General features: G+C 47.3%; 1 protein-coding gene across 1 annotated transcript in view; it reads right to left on the minus strand.

Annotated features, from left to right (window-relative positions):
- Positions 1 to 669: 669 nt before the first annotated feature.
- LOC128685527 (adventurous-gliding motility protein Z-like) overlaps positions 670 to 24701 on the minus strand; it is a 320694-nt gene continuing 296662 nt past the window's right edge. The window contains exon 3 of the mRNA XM_070083109.1: positions 670 to 1203. Coding sequence (XP_069939210.1) covers positions 864 to 1203 — 340 coding nt within the window. The 3' untranslated portion in view covers positions 670 to 863. The remainder of the gene's footprint in view (positions 1204 to 24701) is intronic.

A 24701-nucleotide genomic window follows, 5' to 3' on the forward strand; every position in this document is an offset into this window, starting at 1 on the left:
CAATACTGAGAAGTGGAAGTATGAGCAACACCTTGATATCTGTAACTGAAGACATTTTACCAATCAGTGGCTTTTTCAGTTCAGTATACAGTGATATAAGACGACAGTAGAAGATGAGGTAATCAGTCCCTCAGTCTTATAGTACTATACACAGAAGGCAGTAAATAAGGTAATCAGTCTCCCAGTCTCGCAGAACTGTACACAGAAGGCAGTACATAAGGTAATTAGTCCCTCAGCCTTGCAAAACTGTACACAGAAAGCAGTAGATAAGGTAATCAGTCCCCCAATCTTGCAGAACTCTACACAAAAGGCAGTAGATAAGGTAATTAGTCCCTCAGCCTTGCATAACTATACACAGAAGACAGTAGAATATAAAGTAATCAGTCCCTGAGCCTGGAAGCCGGTGTTCTGTGGCTTGTACAGTCCCCTGGCAGCTAGTTTTATCTTCAGACAGCTGCTGGTAACTTGACCCAACCATCTCTCGACAAGGAAACGCTAAAATAGCTCCTCTTTCTGCCTCTAGCAGAGCAGATCTCAGGCATCTCAGAATCCTTCTAATAAGTGCTATTTTGTGACGCTTTGCTGGAAGTAAAAAACACTTTATCGATGGCATACACTTGACCGGCAGTATGGCGGACGCTCGCCCTCACACCACGTGCAAATTCCCTGTAGGACTCAATTATTTGCTCACCTAAATTGCCCACTTATTTTGATATTACTTCAGTAAACAGTACCCTACCCGGCATTTAAAACATTATTTTCTAGTCAGGACGTCCTTGCTCACCAATTATATGATTGTAGATAAATGGCTCAGAGAACCGACAAGTTGGTAAATTAAACACATGTTCAATACTTCGGTATCTTTATTGTGGTAAAGATCCATCAGTCCTGTACAAAGATCCATCAGTCCTGTACAAAGATCCATCAGTCATGTACAAAGATCCATCAGTCATGTACAAAGATCCATCAGTCCTGTACAAAGATCCATCAGTCCTGTACAAAGATCCATCAGTCATGTACAAAGATCCATCAGTCCTGTACAAAGATCCATCAGTCCTGTACAAAGATCCATCAGTCCTGTACAAAGATCCATCAGTCATGTACAAAGATCCATCAGTCCTGTACAAAGATCCATCAGTCATGTACAAAGATCCATCAGTCATGTACAAAGATCCATCAGTCATGTACAAAGATCCATCAGTCCTGTACAAAGAAGAATGGTGAAGATTAGAAGGAGTTTGAAGTAATCAGTCCCTCAGCCTCGAGGCTGAGGGACTGATGAAACCACAAATACGTGAGTACACAAACACACACACACACACACACACACACACACACACACACACACACACACACACACACTGAAAATCGAGAACTTTTGTGGGCTGAGGTGGCCAGGGAATGGTCAGACCAATTTTCTCGATACTTTTCGTGTAGTTAAATCTGACCTGTGGCAGTTGAGGATTCAGGGTCGTGCAGGGGTTGTCAAGGGACGAGAGGCGTGCAGGAGTTGTCAAGGGACGAGGGGAGGCATGCAGTGGTTGTCAAGGGACAAGGGGAGGCGTGCAGTGGTTGTCAAGGGATGAGGGAAGGCGTGAAGTGGTTGTCAAGGGACGAGGGAAGGCGTGCAGTGGTTGTCAAGGGACGAGGGGAGGCGTGCAGTGGTTGTCAAGGGACGAGGGAAGGCGTGCAGTGGTTGTCAAGGGACGAGGGAAGGCGTGCAGTGGTTGTCAAGGGACGAGGGGAGGCGTGCAGTGGTTGTCAAGGGATGAGGGAAGGCGTGTAGTGGTTGTCAAGGGACGAGGGAAGGCGTGCAGTAGTTGTCAAGGGACGAGGGGAGGCGTGCAGTGGTTGTCAAGGGACGAGGGGAGGCGTGCAGTGGTTGTCAAGGGACGAGGGGAGGCGTGCAGTGGTTGTCAAGGGACGAGGGAAGGCGTGCAGTGGTTGTCAAGGGACGAGGGGAGGCGTGCAGTGGTTGTCAAGGGACGAGGGAAGGCGTGCAGTGGTTGTCAAGGGACGAGGGAAGGCGTGCAGTGGTTGTCAAGGGATGAGGGAAGGCGTGTAGTGGTTGTCAAGGGACGAGGGAAGGCGTGCAGTAGTTGTCAAGGGACGAGGGGAGGCGTGCAGTGGTTGTCAAGGGACGAGGGGAGGCGTGCAGTGCTTGTCAAGGGACGAGGGGAGGCGTGCAGTGGTTGTCAAGGGACGAGGGGAGGCGTGCAGTGGTTGTCAAGGGACGAGGGAAGGCGTGCAGTGGTTGTCAAGGGACGAGGGGAGGCATACAGTGGTTGTCAAGGGACGAGGGAAGGCGTGCAGTGGTTGTCAAGGGACGAGGGGAGGCGTGCAGTGGTTGTCAAGGGACGAGGGAAGGCGTGCAGTGGTTGTCAAGGGACGAGGGAAGGCGTGCAGTGGTTGTCAAGGGACGAGGGAAGGCGTGCAGTGGTTGTCAAGGGACGAGGGAAGGCGTGCAGTGGTTGTCAAGGGACGAGGGGAGGCGTGCAGTGGTTGTCAAGGGACGAGGGAAGGCGTGCAGTGGTTGTCAAGGGACGAGGGAAGGCGTGCAGTGGTTGTCAAGGGACGAGGGAAGGCGTGCAGTGGTTGTCAAGGGACGAGGGGAGGCGTGCAGTGGTTGTCAAGGGACGAGGGAAGGCGTGCAGTGGTTGTCAAGGGACGAGGGGAGGCGTGCAGTGGTTGTCAAGGGACGAGGGGAGGCGTGCAGTGGTTGTCAAGGGACGAGGGGAGGCGTGCAGTGGTTGTCAAGGGACTTGGGAAAGCGCAGAAGACACTAACCTCTGTATATATTCCTACCAACTTATTTTGTCTTTGTACTGTTGTGATAAAGTCAATGGAGGGCGAAACGTCAACACAATAAAGATACCTAGATGCTGCACATGTGTCAAATTCATCACACTATCGGTACTAAATACCACTGATACAGAACGAGCTTCAAGATATCCCACGAATAAGTTACCGGGAGTTCGCTGGGAAAAGCAGGGGCGTCACTAGCACGTTAAGAGACCATACAATAAGTGTCAGGGGCCCGAGACTGTTCAACTGCCTCCCAGCACACATAAGGGGGATTACCAACAGACCCCTGGCAGTCTTCAAGCTGGCACTGGACAAGCACCTAAAGTCAGTTCCTGATAAGCCGGGCTGTGGCTCGTACGTTGGTTTGCGTGCAGCCAGCAGCAACAGCCTGGTTGATCAGGCTCTGATCCACCAGGAGGCCTGGTCACAGACCGGGCCGCGGGGGCGTTGACCCCCGGAACTCTCTCCAGGTAAACTCTCCAGGTAATGGTAAACTCTGAAGTCCCGGGTCTGTGATGTGTCTCTAGTCAGGTTCCACCTGTTTGTAAATGATCACCTGACTGCCTCAGCTGTTATATTCTGAGCTAGTTTGCTCTTCTTAAACCACGAATTAAGGAAAGATCCTGGACTTCACTTTACGAAACAGATAAAGCAAATGCAATAGTAAATATGGACAAGGTAGATTATAGTGGAAAATTGAACATGTTATTAGAAGATGTGGGAATTTAGGTGCCTATTAAGAAGTGATGATCTAGACTTTTAGTAGATCCGTCCTCTAAATGGGGTACAAGACCTTGAATATTCTTATTTGTCGTCTGATTTCAATAATTTTTTTTTATAATCAGCTTTAAACAAAGTTTGTATAAAGCAAACTACATTGATCTAAAATATTAATGTACGTACCAGGACGTATTTAATTAGTTATTTTGAACTGGGGAGGTATCTAATTAGTTACTTTGAACTGAAGAGGTATGTAATTAGTTACTTTGACCTGGGGAGGTATCCAATTAGTTACTCTGAACTGGAGAGGTATCTAATTAGTTACTTTGACCTTGGGAGGTATCTAATTAGTTACTCTGAACTGGGAGGTAGAGCAAAAAAGTGTTTAAGAGAGCCGGGAATGGCAACAGGAAGACAAAAGTCAGCAGCATGATGATCGGGAGGCAAACCTGAATTATGAACACATATTTACCAGAAAGTTTGTGTTCTTATTTCTGACAGTTGTCTAACAGATCAGTGTTAAAAAAACAACTGTATATTCGACTATAAATTAATTATTAATGCAATAAATAACTGTATTCTCTTATGGAAGAAATCACAATAATCGCGTGATTACATATATATAAAAAACACAGCGAAAATAGGAAAAACACCTGAGCGCTTTCATGTGCTTACACACGTCTTCAGATATGTGTGATATCTAAATATCATTTGCCCACTTTAATTTACCCGGATAATGAAAGTATTGATTAGAGTAAAAGTAGTGAGAATGATCGATATTAATGTAAAGGGGAAGATAGCAACCTTGGTATCGCAGATCTAGAGAGTGTACAGAGATCCTTTACTGCACGTATAAGTTCTGTCAAGCACCTTAACTACTGGGAACGCTTGGAAGCACTTGACTTGTACTCGTTGGAACACAGGAGGGAGAGATATATCATAATCTACACTTGGAAAATCTTGGAAGGAATGGTCCCAAATCTGCACACAGAAATCACTCCCTACGAAAGTAAAAGACTGGGCAGGCGATGCAAAATGCCCCCAATAAAAAGTAGGGGCGCCATTGGTACACTAAGAGAAAACACCATAAGTGTCCGGGGCCCAAAACTGTTCAACAGCCTCCCATCAAGCATTAGGGGAATTGCCAATAAACCCCTGGCTGCCTTCAAGAGAGAGCTGGACAGATACCTAAAGTCAGTGCCGGATCAGCCGGGCTGTGGCTCGTACGTCGGACTGCGTGCGGCCAGCAGTAACAGCCTAGTTGATCAGGCCCTGATCCATCGGGAGGCCTGGTCGTGGACCGGGCCGCGGGGGCGTTGATCCCCGGAATCACCTCCAGGTAACCTCCAGGTAACACAAACATAAATCTTTATATAGAAATCGCCTTGAATGGGAACAGGTGAAAAGGATCAGCAGGTGTCCCTGTGTTGTCATACAGGTCACGCCAGGTGCTATATTGACGTTTAAACACCTGTGTCCTTGATACTCGGGAAGGCGAGACTTGACTGAGTAATTTCTAACTTTCAATGTAAGGGTCAACGAGTCGTACAGTGGAACACAATGGAGCTTTTATTCCCCTGTCACAACGGTGATCATTGTGATGTTTCGGGCCGTCCGGGAATATTATCAAGTCACTAGTGACTTGATACTTATCAGAGATGGTCCAAAATGTCTTCTAAAACTTCCTCTTGAAATTGTGAGTCGACTATTGTTGCAGCCACGATACTCTGACTTATATTTTGACAGACGTTTGGTGCAAACAATACTACCAGATCATGGCACTGATGTTGCAACTACACACAAACACACACACACACACACACATACACACATACTCACCCGCACACCCACCCACACACACACACAGACATACAGTTGAGGCAGGATCCATACATTGCTTTAGAAAGAGGTACGATAAGTTTCTTGGAAGAAGAAGAGAGTAGACCTATTAGCGACCAGCGAAGAAGCGGTGCCAGGAGCTGTGAATCGACCCCTGCATCCACAAAGAGGTGAGTAAACACACACACACAGCAGTTTTTTCACAGTCGCCTCTGGCAACAGTGAGTCAAGAGCGTTAGAAGGTAATGTGTTCGAGTCACGACACGTACCTTAATGTTGTATGGGTGCTGACACCCAGCCTGTGGTTGAGGCAGGTTAATGTTGTATGGGTGTTGACACCCAGCCTGTGGTTGAGGCAGGTTAATGTTGTATGGGTGTTGACACCCAGCCTGTGGTTAAGGCAGGTTAATGTTGTATGGGTGTTGACACCCAGCCTGTGGTTGAGGCAGGTTAATGTTGTATGGGTGTTGACACCCAGCCTGTGGTTGAGGCAGGTTAATGTTGTATGGGTGTTGACACCCAGCCTGTGGTTGAGGCAGGTTAATGTTGTATGGGTGTTGACACCCAGCCTGTGGTTGAGGCAGGTTAATGTTGTATTGATGTTGACACCCAGCCTGTGGTTAAGGCAGGTTAATGTTGTATGGGTGTTGACACCCAGCCTGTGGTTGAGGCAGGTTAATGTTGTATGGGTGTTGACACCCAGCCTGTGGTTGAGGCAGGTTAATGTTGTATGGGTGTTGACACCCAGCCTGCGGTTGAAGCAGGTTAATGTTGTATGGGTGTTGACACCCAGCCTGTGGTTAAGGCAGGCTAATGTTGTATGGGTGTTGACACCCAGCCTGTGGTTAAGGCAGGTTAATGTTGTATGGGTGAGTGAGGGTTTAACACAGGGAGGGGCACGCCAAGTACATGTTCCAGGTGTGTTAATACACACGCCAAGAAAGCAGCACAGAAAAAAAACAAATCCCACAAGAATGTGAAAAATGAACTCTCACGATTGGATCTGAGTTTGAAACTGCAAAACAGACGTAAAAAAATTATTATTGAAGAGAATTAAGTAGGCATACTATGCTTACCTTTGAATACTTGGGAGGAGTGGAGAAGGGAAGGTGGGAACAACACAACACCAGAATACATAAGAGAGGAGCAACACTGCAGCAGGCCTACTGGCACATACTAGGGGGGTCCTTCTCAACCTCAAACCCCTCTATGAAAAATACAATGAAGGAGGTTATTTAGTGATGATAAGGTTCCTGAATGAGATACAATGATCTGAAAGGCACGTATGTGCCTCTTAAGTAACACAGGGAAATACAAGGACGAACAACTCCTGATATGATTAAGGGACTAAGTACTAAGTGGAAAATACCTTCACATCACGGAAAGAAAGTAATTGACCTTAATTTGTCAATTAAAGGGGTAAACCGGTAAGCCAGCGGAAGGCCTCGGTCAGATGACCAAAGCTCCAACGGCGGGTCATCATCTAAGACCTGCGTCAGGAAACACTTCTCCTATTTCCTGACGAACCTTACCTACCTAACCACGGAAACATGTATGCCAGTCACGAGACACAGAAGCGAGACCAAAATATACCACGAAGCGAATAGTATAGAAGAGGACAGATTATTTTAGAGCAAGACGAACAACACAGAACAGAGACGTCAACACTGGAGCCAGTAATAAATACCACTGACCCCAGACTCGTCTGGTGCTTGTGTGGAGCTTCATACACCGTCCACACAGAATTAAGTGTTCTGTCTTCACAGTGTCGGTAGTTAGTTAGGAAATATTGCAAATATAAGAAACACATAATAAAAACCACACATAATACAAAGACACATGATAGAAAATTTAAATGAAAACTGAATAAAATGTGTACCTTGTAAGATTTACCTGCCATCTTATGTATTCACAGTTAAGTTAAGAAGAAAGGAGTGATCGAGGCAGAACTGGTGAATCTTTCTATAGGTTTCCGTTGCACACTTATGGTAGAGAGAGAGAGAGAGAGAGAGAGAGAGAGAGAGAGAGAGAAAGATTCCAAGATTCTCTTTCCAACACCATTAAGCTGGATAAATAAATTAAGTATCCTTCAGTACAATAAAAATAGTACTGTTACACACTTGAGTCAACAGGTAGATATCAAAACTTATTCCTGGGATAGTATTGAAAATAGGTTGGGCAAAATTTTTGTTAGTGAACTTGGATTTGAGAAGAACCTGCCTAGTATGGGCCAGTAGGCCCACTGCAGTGTTCCTCCTTTTTTATGTTTATATTTTTATGAATGAGAACTGAGTTTAAGCAACAGAGTTGCTCCAAAGTCTCATTAAGAAGGAACAACCAACTTGAGGGGAGAACGCAGGAAGGAACAACCAACTTGAGGGGAGAACGCAGGAAGGAACAACCAACTTGAGGGGAGAACGCAGGAAGGAACAACCAACTTGATGGGAGAACGCAGGAAGGAACAACCAACTTGATGGGAGAACGCAGGAAGGAACAACCAACTTGATGGGAGAACGCAGGAAGGAACAACCAACTTGAGGGGAGAACGCAGGAAGGAACAATCAACTTCAGGGGAGAACGCAGGAAGGAACAACCAACTTGATGGGAGAACGCAGGAAGGAGCAACCAACTTGATGGGAGAACGCAGGAAGGAACAACCAGCTTGATGGGAGAACGCAGGAAGGAACAACCAACTTGATGGGAGAAAGCAGGAAGGAACAACCAACTTGATGGGAGAAAGCAGGAAGGAACAACCAACTTGAGGGGAGAACGCAGGAAGGAACAATCAACTTGAGGGGAGAACGCAGGAAGGAACAACCAACTTGATGGGATAACGCAGGAAGGAACAACCAACTTGATGGGAGAACGCAGGAAGGAACAACCAATTTGAGGGGAGAACGCAGGAAGGAACAACCAACTTGAGGGGAGAACGCAGGAAGGAACAACCAACTTGAGGGGAGAACGCAGGAAGGAACAACCAACTTGAGGGGAGAACGCAGGAAGGAACAACCAACTTGAGGGGAGAACGCAGGAAGGAACAACCAACTTGAGGGGAGAACGCAGGAAGGAACAATCAACTTGAGGGGAGAACGCAGGAAGGAACAACCAACTTGAGGGGAGAACGCAGGAAGGAACAACCAACTTGAGGGGAGAACGCAGGAAGGAACAACCAATTTGAGGGGAGAACGCAGGAAGGAACAACCAACTTGAGGGGAGAACGCAGGAAGGAACAACCAACTTGAGGGGAGAACGCAGGAAGGAACAACCAACTTGAGGGGAGAACGCAGGAAGGAACAACCAACTTGAGGGGAGAACGCAGGAAGGAACAACCAACTTGAGGGGAGAACGCAGGAAGGAACAACCAACTTGAGGGGAGAACGCAGGAAGGAACAACCAACTTGAGGGGAGAACGCAGGAAGGAACAACCAACTTGAGGGGAGAACGCAGGAAGGAACAACCAACTTGAGGGGAGAACGCAGGAAGGAACAACCAACTTGAGGGGAGAACGCAGGAAGGAACAACCAACTTGAGGGGAGAACGCAGGAAGGAACAACCAACTTGAGGGGAGAACGCAGGAAGGAACAACCAACTTGAGGGGAGAACGCAGGAAGGAACAACCAACTTGAGGGGAGAACGCAGGAAGGAACAACCAACTTGAGGGGAGAACGCAGGAAGGAACAACCAAACTGAGGGGAGAACACAGGAAGGAACAACCAACTTGAGGGGAGAACGCAGGAAGAAACAATCAACTTGAGGGGAGAACGCAGGAAGGAACAACCAACTTGAGGGGAGAACGCAGGAAGGAACAACCAACTTGAGGGGAGAACGCAGGAAGGAACAACCAACTTGAGGGGAGAACGCAGGAAGGAACAACCAACTTGAGGGGAGAACGCAGGAAGGAACAACCAACTTGAGGGGAGAACGCAGGAAGGAACAACCAACTTGAGGGGAGAACGCAGGAAGGAACAACCAACTTGAGGGGAGAACGCAGGAAGGAACAACCAACTTGAGGGGAGAACGCAGGAAGGAACAACCAACTTGAGGGGAGAACGCAGGAAGGAACAACCAACTTGAGGGGAGAACGCAGGAAGGAACAACCAACTTGAGGGGAGAACGCAGGAAGGAACAACCAACTTGAGGGGAGAACGCAGGAAGAAACAATCAACTTGAGGGGAGAACGCAGGAAGGAACAATCAACTTGAGGGGAGAACACAGGAAGGAACAACCAACTTGAGGGGAGAACGCAGGAAGGAACAACCAACTTGAGGGGAGAACACAGGAAGGAACAACCAACTTGAGGGGAGAACAAAGGAAGGAACAACCAACTTGAGGGGAGAACACAGGAAGGAACAACCAACTTGAGGGGAGAACGCAGGAAGGAACAACCAACTTGATGGGAGAACGCAGGAAGGAACAACCAGCTTGATGGGAGAACGCAGGAAGGAACAACCAACTTGATGGGAGAACGCAGGAAGGAACAACCAGCTTGATGGGAGAACGCAGGAAGGAACAACCAACTTGATGGGAGAACGCAGGAAGGAACAACCAGCTTGATGGGAGAACGCAGGAAGGAACAACCAGCTTGATGGGAGAACGCAGGAAGGAACAACCAGCTTGATGGGAGAACGCAGGAAGGAACAACCAGCTTGATGGGAGAACGCAGGAAGGAACAACCAACTTGAGGGGAGAACGCAGGAAGGAACAACCAACTTGAGGGGAGAACGCAGGAAGGAACAACCAACTTGAGGGGAGAACGCAGGAAGGAACAACCAACTTGAGGGGAGAACGCAGGAAGGAACAACCAACTTGAGGGGAGAACGCAGGAAGGAACAACCAACTTGATGGGAGAACGCAGGAAGGAACAACCAACTTGAGGGGAGAACGCAGGAAGGAACAACCAGCTTGATGGGAGAACGCAGGAAGGAACAACCAACTTGATGGGAGAACGCAGGAAGGAACAACCAGCTTGATGGGAGAACGCAGGAAGGAACAACCAACTTGATGGGAGAACGCAGGAAGGAACAACCAACTTGATGGGAGAACGCAGGAAGGAACAACCAACTTGATGGGAGAACGCAGGAAGGAACAACCAACTTGATGGGAGAACGCAGGAAGAAACAATCAACTTGAGGGGAGAACGCAGGAAGGAACAATCAACTTGATGGGAGAACGCAGGAAGAAACAATCAACTTGAGGGGAGAACGCAGGAAGGAACAACCAACTTGATGGGAGAACGCAGGAAGGAACAACCAGCTTGATGGGAGAACGCAGGAAGGAACAACCAACTTGATGGGAGAACGCAGGAAGGAACAACCAACTTGATGGGAGAACGCAGGAAGAAACAATCAACTTGAGGGGAGAACGCAGGAAGGAACAATCAACTTGATGGGAGAAAGCAGGAAGAAACAATCAACTTGAGGGGAGAACGCAGGAAGGAACAATCAACTTGAGGGGAGAACGCAGGAAGGAACAACCAACTTGAGGGGAGAACGCAGGAAGGAACAATCAACTTGAGGGGAGAACGCAGGAAGGAACAATCAACTTGAGGGGAGAACACAGGAAGGAACAACCAACTTGAGGGGAGAACGCAGGAAGTAACAATCAACTTGAGGGGAGAACGCAGGAAGGAACAACCAACTTGAGGGGAGAACACAGGAAGGAACAACCAACTTGAGGGGAGAACGCAGGAAGGAACAATCAACTCAACTTGAGGGGAGAACGCAGGAAGGAACAACCAACTTGAGGGGAGAACGCAGGAAGGAACAACCAACTTGAGGGGAGAACGCAGGAAGGAACAACCAACTTGAGGGGAGAACGCAGGAAGGAACAACCAGCTTGAGGGGAGAACGCAGGAAGGAACAACCAACTTGATGGGAGAACGCAGGAATGAACAACCAACTTGAGGAGAGAACGCAGGAAGGAACAACCTACTTGAGGGGAAAACGCAGGAAGGAACAACCAACTTGAGAGGAGAACGCAGGAAGGAACAACCAGCTTGAGGGGAGAACGCAGGAAGGAACAACCAACTTGAGGGGAAAACGCAGGAAGGAACAACCAACTTGAGGGGAGAACGCAGGAAGGAAGAACCAACTTGAGGGGAGAACGCAGGAAGGAACAACCAACTTGAGGGGAGAACGCAGGAAGGAACAACCAACTTGAGGGGAGAACGCAGGAAGGAACAACCAACTTGAGGGGAGAACGCAGGAAGGAACAACCAACTTGAGGGGAGAACGCAGGAAGGAACAACCAACTTGAGGGGAGAACGCAGGAAGGAACAACCAACTTGAGGGGAGAACGCAGGAAGGAACAACCAACTTGAGGGGAGAACGCAGTGAAGGAACAACCAACTTGAGGGGAGAACGCAGGAAGGAACAACCAACTTGAGGGGAGAACGCAGGAAGGAACAACCAACTTGAGGGGAGAACGCAGGAAGGAACAACCAACTTGAGGGGAGAACGCAGGAAGGAACAACCAACTTGAGGGGAGAATGCAGGAAGGAACAACCAACTTGAGGGGAGAACGCAGGAAGGAACAACCAACTTGAGGGGAGAACGCAGGAAGGAACAACCAACTTGAGGGGAGAACGCAGGAAGGAACAACCAACTTGAGGGGAGAACGCAGGAAGGAACAACCAACTTGAGGGGAGAACGCAGGAAGGAACAACCAACTTGAGGGGAGAACGCAGGAAGGAACAACCAACTTGAGGGGAGAACGCAGGAAGGAACAACCAACTTGAGGGGAGAACGCAGGAAGGAACAACCAACTTGAGGAGAGAATGCAGGAAGGAACAACCAACTTGAGGGGAGAACGCAGGAAGGAACAACCAACTTGAGGGGAGAACGCAGGAAGGAACAACCAACTTGAGGGGAGAACGCAGGAAGGAACAACCAACTTGAGGGGAGAACGCAGGAAGGAACAACCAACTTGAGGGGAGAACGCAGGAAGGAACAACCAACTTGAGGGGAGAACGCAGGAAGGAACAACCAACTTGAGGGGAGAACGCAGGAAGGAACAACCAACTTGAGGGGAGAACGCAGGAAGGAACAACCAACTTGAGGGGAGAACGCAGGAAGGAACAACCAACTTGATGGGAGAACGCAGGAAGGAACAACCAACCTGAGGGGAGAACGCAGGAAGGAACAACCAACTTGATGGGAGAACGCAGGAAGGAACAACCAACTTGATGGGAGAACGCAGGAAGGAACAATGCGCAAGATGATAGCGATGGTGTGTGAAGAAATGAACAGTAGATTCTTGGAGGCGTTAATTGTGGAGCCAGGAACTGTACCAGAAACAACAGGAGCCAGGAACTGTACCAGAAACAACAGGAGCCAGGAACTGTACCAGAAACAACAGGAGCCAGGAACTGTACCAGAAACAACAGGAGCCAGGAACTGTACCAGAAACAACAGGAGCCAGGAACTGTGCCAGAAACAACAGGAGCCAGGAACTGTGCCAGAAACAACAGGAGCAAGGAACTGTACCAGAAACAACAGGAGCCAGGAACTGTACCAGAAACAACAGGAGCCAGGAACTGTACCAGAAACAACAGGAACCTGGAACTGTACCAGAAACAACAGGAGCCAGAAACTGTACCAGAAACAACATGAGCCAGGAACTGTACCAGAAACTATAGGAGCCAGGAACTGTACCTGTAACAAGAGGAGCCAGGAACTGTACCAGAAACAACAGGAGCCAGGAACTGTACCAGAAACAACAGGAACCAGGAACTGTACCAGAAACAACGGGAGCCAGAAACTGTCCCAGAAACAACAGGAGCCAGGAACTGTACCAGAAACAACAGGAGCCAGGAACTGTACCAGAAACAACAGGAGCCAGGAACTGTACCAGAAACAACAGGAACCTGGAACTGTACCAGAAACAACAGGAGCCAGAAACTGTACCAGAAACAACATGAGCCAGGAACTGTACCAGAAACAACAGGAGCCAGGAACTGTACCTGTAACAAGAGGAGCCAGGAACTGTACCAGAAACAACAGGAGCCAGGAACTGTACCAGAAACAACAGGAACCAGGAACTGTACCAGAAACAACAGGAGCCAGAAACTGTACCAGAAACAACAGGAGCCAGGAACTGTACCAGAAACAACAGGAGCCAGGAACTGTACCAGAAACAACAGGAGCCAGGAACTGTACCAGAAACAACAGGAGCCAGAAACTGTACCAGAAACAACAGGAGCCAGGAACTGTACCAGAAACAACAGGAGCCAGGAACTGTACCTGTAACAAGAGGAGCCAGGAACTGTACCTGAAACAAGAAGAGCCAGGAACTGTACCTGAAACAAGAAGAGTCAGGTACTGTACCTGTAACAAGAGCAGCCAGGAACTGTACCTGAAACAAGAAGAGTCAGGTACTGTACCTGTAACAAAAGGAGCCAGGAACTAAAATGAAACTAGACAGCATTCACTCATGAAGGAAGTAAGCAATGAATTTACTGAGAGAAATGAATTCAATTAGGTCAGTGGTATCTGACAATATATGTACTCATGGACCCGAAAGAAGGCACAGGTACAGTGAGTGATTCTCTAGTAAACACGTAAAAGAACTCGCAAGATTCTTGGCAGCAAATGTGATTCCTGTAAAAAACAGGTGAGTATAAGATGTACTCAACTACTGGACATTATCACTAATATGTACACTCTCAGTATACTGGAAAAGATTATTAGATTAGTGGAGTACCTGGAGAGAAGGAACATCGTTAGAAGAAAACCAACATGGATTTAGAGAAGGTAGATCCTGTATCACCTACCTGAGGAAACTCAATGAGAGAATAGCAAAGGCTGAGTGCAGAAAATCTTCAACACATTACCGAATCGAAGACTGGCAAAAAAACTGGAATAACAGGCAGGGAAAAAAGGAAAGTGCTAAAGGGGATAAGGAATTCGTAAGGAACAGAAGATAGAGAGCCATTATTAATCATAACATACGTAAACAAGCCATACCACGGGCGGGGTTAGAATCAGCGATCAGGGAGTCTGGAGAGTTTTGAGACTCTCTGATCGCGCGTTCTAACCCCGCCCGTGGTATGGTTTGTTTGCAATCGTGTCATTTCGATTTCGTGAGTCATAACATACGTAAATAATCCGTCTGGGGTGATGAAATAATGAAATCTTAGTACAGTTGTTTGGAAATAATGAATCTGAGAGGAGAGGATAGGGACTAGATGGGTGACCAAGAGGAGAGGATAGGGACTAGATGGGTGACCAAGAGGAGAGGATAGGGACTAGATGGGTGACCAAGAAAGTTGAGACTCGAACTCAGTCCAAAGAAAGGCACGGATATCTAAGAGACACTTCTGGGGGTCAACGCTCCCTGCTGCCCGATCACAGACAAGGCCTCCCGGTGAATCAAGGCCTGATCAACAAGGCTGTTACGGTCGGCCGCACGTGTCAATAGTGTGTCACTGATTACTTGTAATACTTGTGTAGTATATGTAGATAGTACCAGCTATGTTATATTTAGGCTCCCTGACTAACTGTATAGTCTCCGTGGCTAGCTGCGACGTCACGAGCCCCTAGCCTCTAGCTAGCAGCTCACGTGAGGGGCTCGTGACGTCGCAGCTAGCCACGGAGACTATACAGTTAGTCAGGGGCCCTAACTATAACATAGCTGGTACTAACTGTATAGTCTCCGTGGCTAGCTGCGACGTCACGAGCCCCTAGCCTCTAGCTAGCAGCTCACGTGAGGGGCTCGTGACGTCGCAACTAGCCACGGAGACTATACAGTTAGTCAGGGGCCCTAACTATAACATAGCTGGTACTATGTACATATACTACACAAGTAATACAAGTAATCAGTGACACACTACTGACACACGCAATCCAACGTACGAACCACAACTCGGCTTGTCAGGCACTGATTTGAGGAAACTGTTCAGTTCCATTTTGGAAACACCCAGAGATGTGTCGGTAAATCCCTTTATGCACTAGGGAAGGGCGTTGACTAGTCGGGGACCTCTGACACTCCGAGTTCTCTCTTAGTCTACTGCTTTTATAGGAAATACTCTGCACCGTCTGCCAAGTCTCTAGTTTTCAATTAGAGAGATTTTAGTGTGAAGGTTTGTCATCAGTTCCCCAAGATTTTCCAGATGTAGATAATGATATACCTTTCTCGCCTACGTTCCAAGGAATACAACTGAAGAGATTTCAAGCCTTCCCAAGTATTTCATATGTTTGAGTGTATACGGGCACTGGAAGTTTTCTGTATGTTTTCCAGCTCAGTAATCTGGCCTACCTTGAAGGTGGTCAGTATACAGAGGTATACCAACCTGGAGAGAACAAGTGACATCAAAAGTATCATCACTGGTTCAACATCTCTTGTCACGAAAGTTCTAGTTATTCAGCCCATCATTTTCCTTGCGGTAGCAATAGCAACATTGTAATAAAGTTGGTAGAATTACCGACAATATGTAAAGTAAAAGGACACAAGTGCAACTAATGTGACATTTATTGTGGCAACGTTTCGCTCTCCAGGAGCTTTATCAAGCCATTACAAACAATACATGGACACAGGGGGTATATAAAGGCTCTGAGTGAGGTGCAATACTAGTGAGGTAACATTTCGATGTTCACTAGTGGTGGTAGTAGTAGTAGTAGTAGTAGTAGTAGTAGTAGTAGTAGTAGTAGTAGTAGTAGTAGCAGTAGTAGTAGTAGTAGTAGTAGTAGTAGTAGTAGTAGTAGTAACAAAAATAATACAATAAGGAAGAGCAATTAATTCGTACATGAGTAAAAGGATATAAAAGCTATTACTTGGGTAACATAAAAATAGGTTGGACAAATATAGACTGGAAAGAGGCAGCTTGTTTCAGTGTTCACTCTCTGTAATGTGCTTTGTGTAGTATAACAGGAGAGACTATGTGATGGCAGGGTTTACTGTTTTCAGGAGGATTCTTGCTAAGACTTCGGAGATGGTGAAGCTGCCGTTGTTTTGTTTAATTGTATTCGAAACAGCGATCAGTGCTGATTCAAGGCACTTGCGTCTGCGGAAATTAGTTTCTTTGATCACTAATTGGGCGTCTCTGAATTTCATGAGATGATTGGTGGAATTTCGGTGTTGTACACAGGCGTTGTTTAAGTTGTCGTTCCTACATGCGTTAATGTTGTGCAAGAAAGGTATAAAATACCGACAATATGAAAGTTAAGACACATGTGCAACATCTGGATATCTTTATTGTAGTAGACGTTTCGCCATCCAGTGGCTTTATCAATACAGATTCTAGGACATAATATGAAGACAGTAGAATTATATACAAAAGATGAGGTAATCAGTCCCTCGGCCTTGGAGTTAGTGTTCACAGTATCGTGGTGGAGGAGAATCTGGAGCAAAGACAAGAAGACTGGCGGTTATATAGGCGTCAGTGGATAGGGACGGGCAGCAGACGAGGGCATAGTCACTGGTAGGCGGGATTCCCCAGTGGAAGTAGGTCCTTCCCAAAGAGATGGGTTAGTTGCAGCAGCCGTGAAGAAGGTCTTGTAGATGTCCTCTGAACCAAGATTCCATGATGTTGCAGTGTCTGACAGGTTGTGCAAGAAAGGTATAAAATACCGACAATCTTCTTGTCTTTGCTCCAGATTCTCCTCCACCACGATGCTGTGAACACTAACTCCAAGGCCGAGGAACTGATTACCTCATCTTTTGTATATAGTTCTACTGTCTTCCTATTATGTCCTAGAATCTGTATTGATAAAGCCACTGGATGGCGAAACGTCTACTACAATAAAGATATCCAGATGTTGCACATGTGTCTTAACTTTCATGTGTAAATGTGTTCACTGAGGCGGGTGTCGAGGTTTCTTGCTGTTTCACCTACGTAGATCTTGTCACAGCCTCCACAGGGTATAGTGTAAACTCCTGCATTGACTGGTTCGTGGTGCTTGGGTTTTGTCCTGGTTAGATCCTTTATTGAAGTGGTAGAAGCGATGGCGACTCTGGTGGAGGCTGTGGCAAGATCTACGTAGGTGAAACAGCAAGAAACCTCGACACCCGCCTCAATGAACACATTTACGCATGCAGGAACGACAACTTAAACAACGCCTGTGTACAACACCGAAATTCCACCAATCATCTCATGAAATTCAGAGACGCCCAATTAGTGATCAAAGAAACTAATTTCAAGTGCCTTGAATCAGCACTGATCGCTGTTTCGAATACAATTAAACAAAACAACGGCAGCTTCACCATCTCCGAAGTCTTAGCAAGAATCCTCCTGAAAACAGTACACCCTGCCATCACATAGTCTCTCCTGTTATACTACACAAAGCACATTACAGAGAGTGAACACTGAAACAAGCTGCCTCTTTCCAGTCTATATTTGTCCAACCTATTTTTATGTTACCCAAGTAATAGCTTTTATATACTTTTACTCATGTACGAATTAATTGCTCTTCCTTATTGTATTATTTTTGTTACTACTACTACTACTACTACCACCACTAGTGAACATCGAAATGTTACCTCACTAGTATTGCACCTCACTCAGAGCCTTTATATACCCCTCTGTGTCCATGTATTGTTTGTAATGGCTTGATAAAGCTCCTGGAGAGCGAAACGTTGCCACAATAAATGTCACATTAGTTGCACTTGTGTCCTTTGACTTTACAATAGCAACATTGTTGTGATCCTTGAATGTGAGATCTTCCGACATCGCAACCCAAGACTCGCACATGGAGACTGACCAGAAGAATGATCTGTAATTAAAGAAGATTGAAGACTGACGGCTCAGAGAAGACGCAAAAGATAGAACAGAGTAGATAGAGTGGACAGAGGAGTATACAGAGTGGACAGAGAAGTTGACAGAGTGGACAGAAGAGTATAAAGAGTGGACAGAAGAGTATACAGAGTGGACAGAGAAGTTGATAGAGTGGACAGAGAAGTTGACAGAGTGGACAGAGAAGTTGACAGAGTGGACAGAAGAGTATACAGAGTGGACAGAAGAATATACTGTAGACAGCCTGTACTGTCTGCACAGACAGCCCTTGCTGTCTGCCAGCTTAGTTCATATTTCGCGCCACTAAGGTGCTGCCATCTATAGGCCTTGCCACTTCAGTATGCCCAGACTTGCCTCGCCCTCACTCACACAGCGGCCTGGCATCAACACACAAGTACTCCCAGCTCTCTCTCGTGGGCATGGCCCTGCCCGGGCCATGGGCACAAACACACAAGCCTGTGTAACCCACCACTACTTAACAATAAAGTAAGAAGCCTCCGAAGACGTATATCATTAACACCGCTCTACAGCCTACCAAAATAAACCTCATTATAAATAGTGATGGCGGTGGGATCAGCAGTTGTTTGCCCGTGAGAGAGAGGAAGAGGTATGAAGTCATCTTCACTTCATCACCCTACACAAGAAGCATCCGTCTCTCAACAAGTTATCCTGATGTCGTGTCTGCACGTTTGAGCACCCAGACACAGGTACTAGCAGGATCCAGCCGAAATTTGCCGAAATTCTCCGAGAATTGTAATGGCGTCCCAGTGACCCTACGCTGTTTCTCAAGTCACGTGTTCAGCGTCACTTGTATGTTGCTGTTGTTGTTCAGCTCAGCACAGCCGTTTCAGCAAGCCAGAGGTGAGTTTTGTGGTGATTTCTGCGTCCAGTGTGAGCTTCTCCACGTGTTTGTGGGTGGGGGAGGAGAGGAGAGGAAGTGGCTCTTCCTCACCCTGCCGCTCGCCCTACCCACGCTCACCAGCCTACCATACACCACTCACTACTGCCCACTCCCTCTGCTGTGTTTTCTGCTGTTTTGAAGTATGAATTCATTGCCAGTGCTGTGTATCCGAGTGCCCGAGGCCACTCGAAGCTGCGTGGATCAGCATCCCACGTAGATCACGTCACGTGGGTGTGGCCGATGTCACGTAGACCTACAAAGCCACGTGAGTTACCAGATATCCCAGGCCACATGCTGTGGTCTGCTGCCCGCATCACATCGACGCTACCCACGATGCTGCCCGACTTCATGACGTCACGTTGTCTGCCTGACGTCACCTCGAGATGTCTGCCTGACGTCACCTCGAGATGTCTGCTGACGTCACCTCGCGATGTCTGCCTGACGTCACCTCGAGATGTCTGCTGACGTCACCCACGATGCTGCCCGACTTCATGACGTCACGATGTCTGCTGACGTCACCTCACGATGTCTGCCTGACGTCACCTCGAGATGTCTGCTGACGTCACCTCGAGATGTCTGCTGACGTCACCTCGAGATGTCTGCTGACGTCACCTCACGATGTCTGCCTGACGTCACCTCGAGATGTCTGTTGACGTCACTGCTGCTGACGTCACCTTGCGACATCACGCCTGACATCACATGATGTCACATCGAGTGTTCTAGTAATTATTTTCAGTATTGTCGAGAAGATTGAGAGAAGATATATGTCGTGTGTTAATTAATTCCTCTCAGTGTTCTCACATTTTAGTATGTCTTAGTCAGTTTTATGCGCAGAAAAGCATCATTTGCTAGTTAAGCCATGTTGTACCGTATGTACAGCGGTGTGTTTGTAAGTTTTCCGTGTGTCCAGTGAGGTCTGTGGTCAGACCCTTGAGTTGTACAACTAAGTCACCCGCCTGACCAGTGTTTGACAGCTGATTTCTCAGCCCTGAGCGTACGAGCCCTCTTGTACAGAAAGCTTTTATGCTCGTCGCTCGTGTTGTTCTGCAGAATCGTACCTGCTACGATTCCCATCGAGATTTGTTTCACTTCACCTCCAGACCGTCAGAGTGCAGTTATATGTAGAGAAACAAGTCTGGGGACGCTTAGACTAACCTCTGCTTATAACTCCAACTGTCGAGAGATGATACTCTTCAAGCCGCAGCCAGGCCTGTCGGCAGGCGCTGTGTCAGCCTCGTGTCACAAGCTTCAGTGAGCAGCCTGCACAAAGATGATGTCACTTTGACTGCTAGCTCGCTCACTGCAGTCTGGTGTATGATGTTACGACTCCCAGATGTTTCGCCCAGTCGTCTCTGCCACGACTCGCTCCACGCTCGCCGGCAGTGACAGCCCAGCGACAGTACCAGCCGAGAAGTGTCCTCCTGAGTCGCTTGCCAGAAGTCCTGCCCAGTTGCCGAGTTTTGTCGACGCCTCACTCGAGGGCACCAGCATGTCGTGCCCCAGGTTGAGTGAAAACCTGCAGCGACTCCTACGATGTCTGCTTCACCGTTCCAGAGGAGACCGTACCCTGTTACGTCACAGCTCAGCCGCAGCGATGTCTCCTGTGTTGCAGAATCTGTCCAGACGCAGGAAGGCGTGCAGTGATGCCTTCGACGCTCATTGCCTTTGACCACGATGTTTAGCACACCCCACATGTTTTTTTCTTCCCTCCCTGTAGGAAGTTTTTTTTTCCATGTCCATATGTATATATATGTTTTTATTTTGTGTTCTGTGCCATGTTCCTACGAGAGAGAGACAGAGTTTCTTTTACTACCAGCATTGTCGCGTCGGGACGACGCGCGGTAGGTGGCCGAGCGTATGTAGACAGCCTGTACTGTCTGCACAGACAGCCCTTGCTGTCTGCCAGCTTAGTTCATATTTCGCGCCACTAAGGTGCTGCCATCTATAGGCCTTGCCACTTCAGTATGCCCAGACTTGCCTCGCCCTCACTCACACAGCGGCCTGGCATCAACACACAAGTACTCCCAGCTCTCTCTCGTGGGCATGGCCCTGCCCGGGCCATGGGCACAAACACACAAGCCTGTGTAACCCACCACTACTTAACAATAAAGTAAGAAGCCTCCGAAGACGTATATCATTAACACCGCTCTACAGCCTACCAAAATAAACCTCATTAATACAGAGTGGACAGAGAAGTTGATAGAGTGGACAGAGGAGTATACAGAGTGGACAGAGAAGTTGACAGAGTGGACAGAGTATACAAAGTGGACAGAGAAGTTGACAGAGTGGACAGAAGAGTATACAGAGTGGACAGAAGAGTATACAGAGTGGACAGAAGAATATACAGAGTGGACAGAGAAGTTGATAGAGTGGACAGAAGAGTATACAGAGTGGACAGAAGAGTATACAGAGTGGACAGAAGAATATACAGAGTGGACAGAGAAGTTGATAGAGTGGACAGAGTATACAAAGTGGACAGAGAAGTTGACAGAGTGGACAGAAGAGTATACAGAGTGGACAGAAGAGTATACAGAGTGGACAGAAGAATATACAGAGTGGACAGAGAAGTTGACAGAGTGGACAGAAGAGTATACAGAGTGGACAGAAGAGTATACAGAGTGGACAGAAGAATATACAGAGTGGACAGAGAAGTTGATAGAGTGGACAGAGGAGTATACAGAGTGGACAGAGAAGTTGACAGAGTGGACAGAGGAGTATACAAAGTGGACAGAGAAGTTGACAGAGTGGACAGAAGAGTATACAGAGTGGACAGAAGAATATACAGAGTGGACAGAGAAGTTGATAGAGGAGACAGAGGAGTATACAGAGTGGACAGAGAAGTTGACAGAGGAGTATACAGAGTGGACAGAGGAGTATACAGAGTGGACAGAGAAGTTGACAGAGGAGACAGAGGAGTATACAGAGTGGACAGAGAAGTTGACAGAGTGGACAGAGAAGTTGACAGTGGACAGAGTATACAGAGTGGACAGAGAAGTTCACAGAGTGGACAGAAGAGTATACAGAGTGGACAGAGAAGTTGATAGAGTGGACAGAGGAGTATACAGAGTGGACAGAGGAGTATACAGAGTGGACAGAGAAGTTGACAGAGGAGACAGAGGAGTATACAGAGTGGACAGAGAAGTTGATAGAGTGGACAGAGGAGTATACAGAGTGGACAGAGAAGTTGACAGAGGAGACAGAGGAGTATACAGAGTGGACAGAGAAGTTGATAGAGTGGACAGAGGAGTATACAGAGTGGACAGAGGAGTATACAGAGTGGACAGAGAAGTTGACAGAGGAGACAGAGGAGTACACAGAGTGGACAGAGAAGTTGATAGAGTGGACAGAGGAGTATACAGAGTGGACAGAGAAGTTGATAGAGTGGACAGAGGAGTATACAGAGTGGACAGAGGAGTATACAGAGTGGACAGAGAAGTTGATAGAGTGGACAGAGGAGTATACAGAGTGGACAGAGAAGTTGACAGAGGAGACAGAGGAGTATACAGAGTGGACAGAGTTGATAGAGTGGACAGAGGAGTATACAGAGTGGACAGAGAAGTTGACAGAGGAGACAGAGGAGTATACAGAGTGGACAGAGAAGTTGATAGAGTGGACAGAGGAGTATACAGAGTGGACAGAGGAGTATACAGAGTGGACAGAGAAGTTGATAGAGTGGACAGAGGAGTATACAGAGTGGACAGAGGAGTATACAGAGTGGACAGAGAAGTTGATAGAGTGGACAGAGGAGTATACAGAGTGGACAGAGAAGTTGATAGAGTGGACAGAGGAGTATACAGAGTGGACAGAGAAGTTGATAGAGTGGACAGAGGAGTATACAGAGTGGACAGAGGAGTATACAGAGTGGACAGAGAAGTTGATAGAGTGGACAGAGGAGTATACAGAGTGGACAGAGAAGTTGATAGAGTGGACAGAGGAGTATACAGAGTGGACAGAGGAGTATATACAGAGTGGACAGAGAAGTTGATAGAGTGGACAGAGGAGTATACAGAGTGGACAGAGGAGTATACAGAGTGGACAGAGAAGTTGATAGAGTGGACAGAGGAGTATACAGAGTGGACAGAGAAGTTGATAGAGTGGACAGAGGAGTATACAGAGTGGACAGAGGAGTATACAGAGTGGACAGAGAAGTTGATAGAGTGGACAGAGGAGTATACAGAGTGGACAGAGGAGTATACAGAGTGGACAGAGAAGTTGATAGAGTGGACAGAGAAGTTGATAGAGTGGACAGAGGAGTATACAGAGTGGACAGAGAAGTTGATAGAGTGGACAGAGGAGTATACAGAGTGGACAGAGAAGTTGATAGAGTGGACAGAGGAGTATACAGAGTGGACAGAGGAGTATACAGAGTGGACGGAGAAGTTGACAGAGTGGACAGAGGAGTATACAGAGTGGACAGAGGAGTATACAGAGTGGACAGAGAAGTTGATAGAGTGGACAGAGGAGTATACAGAGTGGACAGAGAAGTTGATAGAGTGGACAGAGGAGTATACAGAGTGGACAGAGAAGTTGATAGAGTGGACAGAGGAGTATACAGAGTGGACAGAGGAGTATACAGAGTGGACAGAGAAGTTGATAGAGTGGACAGAGGAGTATACAGAGTGGACAGAGAAGTTGATAGAGTGGACAGAGGAGTATACAGAGTGGACAGAGGAGTATACAGAGTGGACAGAGAAGTTGATAGAGTGGACAGAGGAGTATACAGAGTGGACAGAGAAGTTGATAGAGTGGACAGAGGAGTATACAGAGTGGACAGAGAAGTTGATAGAGTGGACAGAGGAGTATACAGAGTGGACAGAGAAGTTGATAGAGTGGACAGAGGAGTATACAGAGTGGACAGAGGAGTATACAGAGTGGACAGAGAAGTTGATAGAGTGGACAGAGGAGTATACAGAGTGGACAGAGAAGTTGATAGAGTGGACAGAGGAGTATACAGAGTGGACAGAGAAGTTGATAGAGTGGACAGAGGAGTATACAGAGTGGACAGAGGAGTATACAGAGTGGACGGAGAAGTTGACAGAGTGGACAGAGGAGTATACAGAGTGGACGGAGAAGTTGACAGAGTGGACAGAGGAGTATACAGAGTGGACAGAGAAGTTGATAGAGTGGACAGAGGAGTATACAGAGTGGACAGAGAAGTTGATAGAGTGGACAGAGGAGTATACAGAGTGGACAGAGGAGTATACAGAGTGGACGGAGAAGTTGACAGAGTGGACAGAGGAGTATACAGAGTGGACGGAGAAGTTGACAGAGTGGACAGAGAAGTTGACAGAGTGGACAGAGGAGTATACAGAGTGGACAGAGAAGTTCACAGAGTGGATAGAAGAGTATACAAAGTGGACAGGGAAGTTGACAGAGTGGACAGAGGAGTTGGCAGAATAGTGGAAACAGGAGTTGACAGAGTGGGCAGGGCAGACAGAATGGACAGAGCAGTAAATAGACAGAGTGGACAGTGGACATAGTAAACAGAGTAGACAGAGTGGTACAGAGAGGTACAGAGGCTGGAGGGCTATGACTAAATTTAAAACACAGATGAGTCTCTGTGACGTCAGAAAATACTTTCGTAGTGTCAATGTGAAAAAGAAATGGTATGAAGTACAGGGATAAACCCCTTACAGAGTTTGAAGAGCAGGCATGATAGGGCCCAAGACGCTAGGAAGAGGCAATGCCAGCAAATTCAATGTTACGAGG

This window comes from Cherax quadricarinatus, chromosome 8 (genome assembly GCF_038502225.1).
Source record: "Cherax quadricarinatus isolate ZL_2023a chromosome 8, ASM3850222v1, whole genome shotgun sequence".
Taxonomy (NCBI): domain Eukaryota; kingdom Metazoa; phylum Arthropoda; class Malacostraca; order Decapoda; family Parastacidae; genus Cherax; species Cherax quadricarinatus.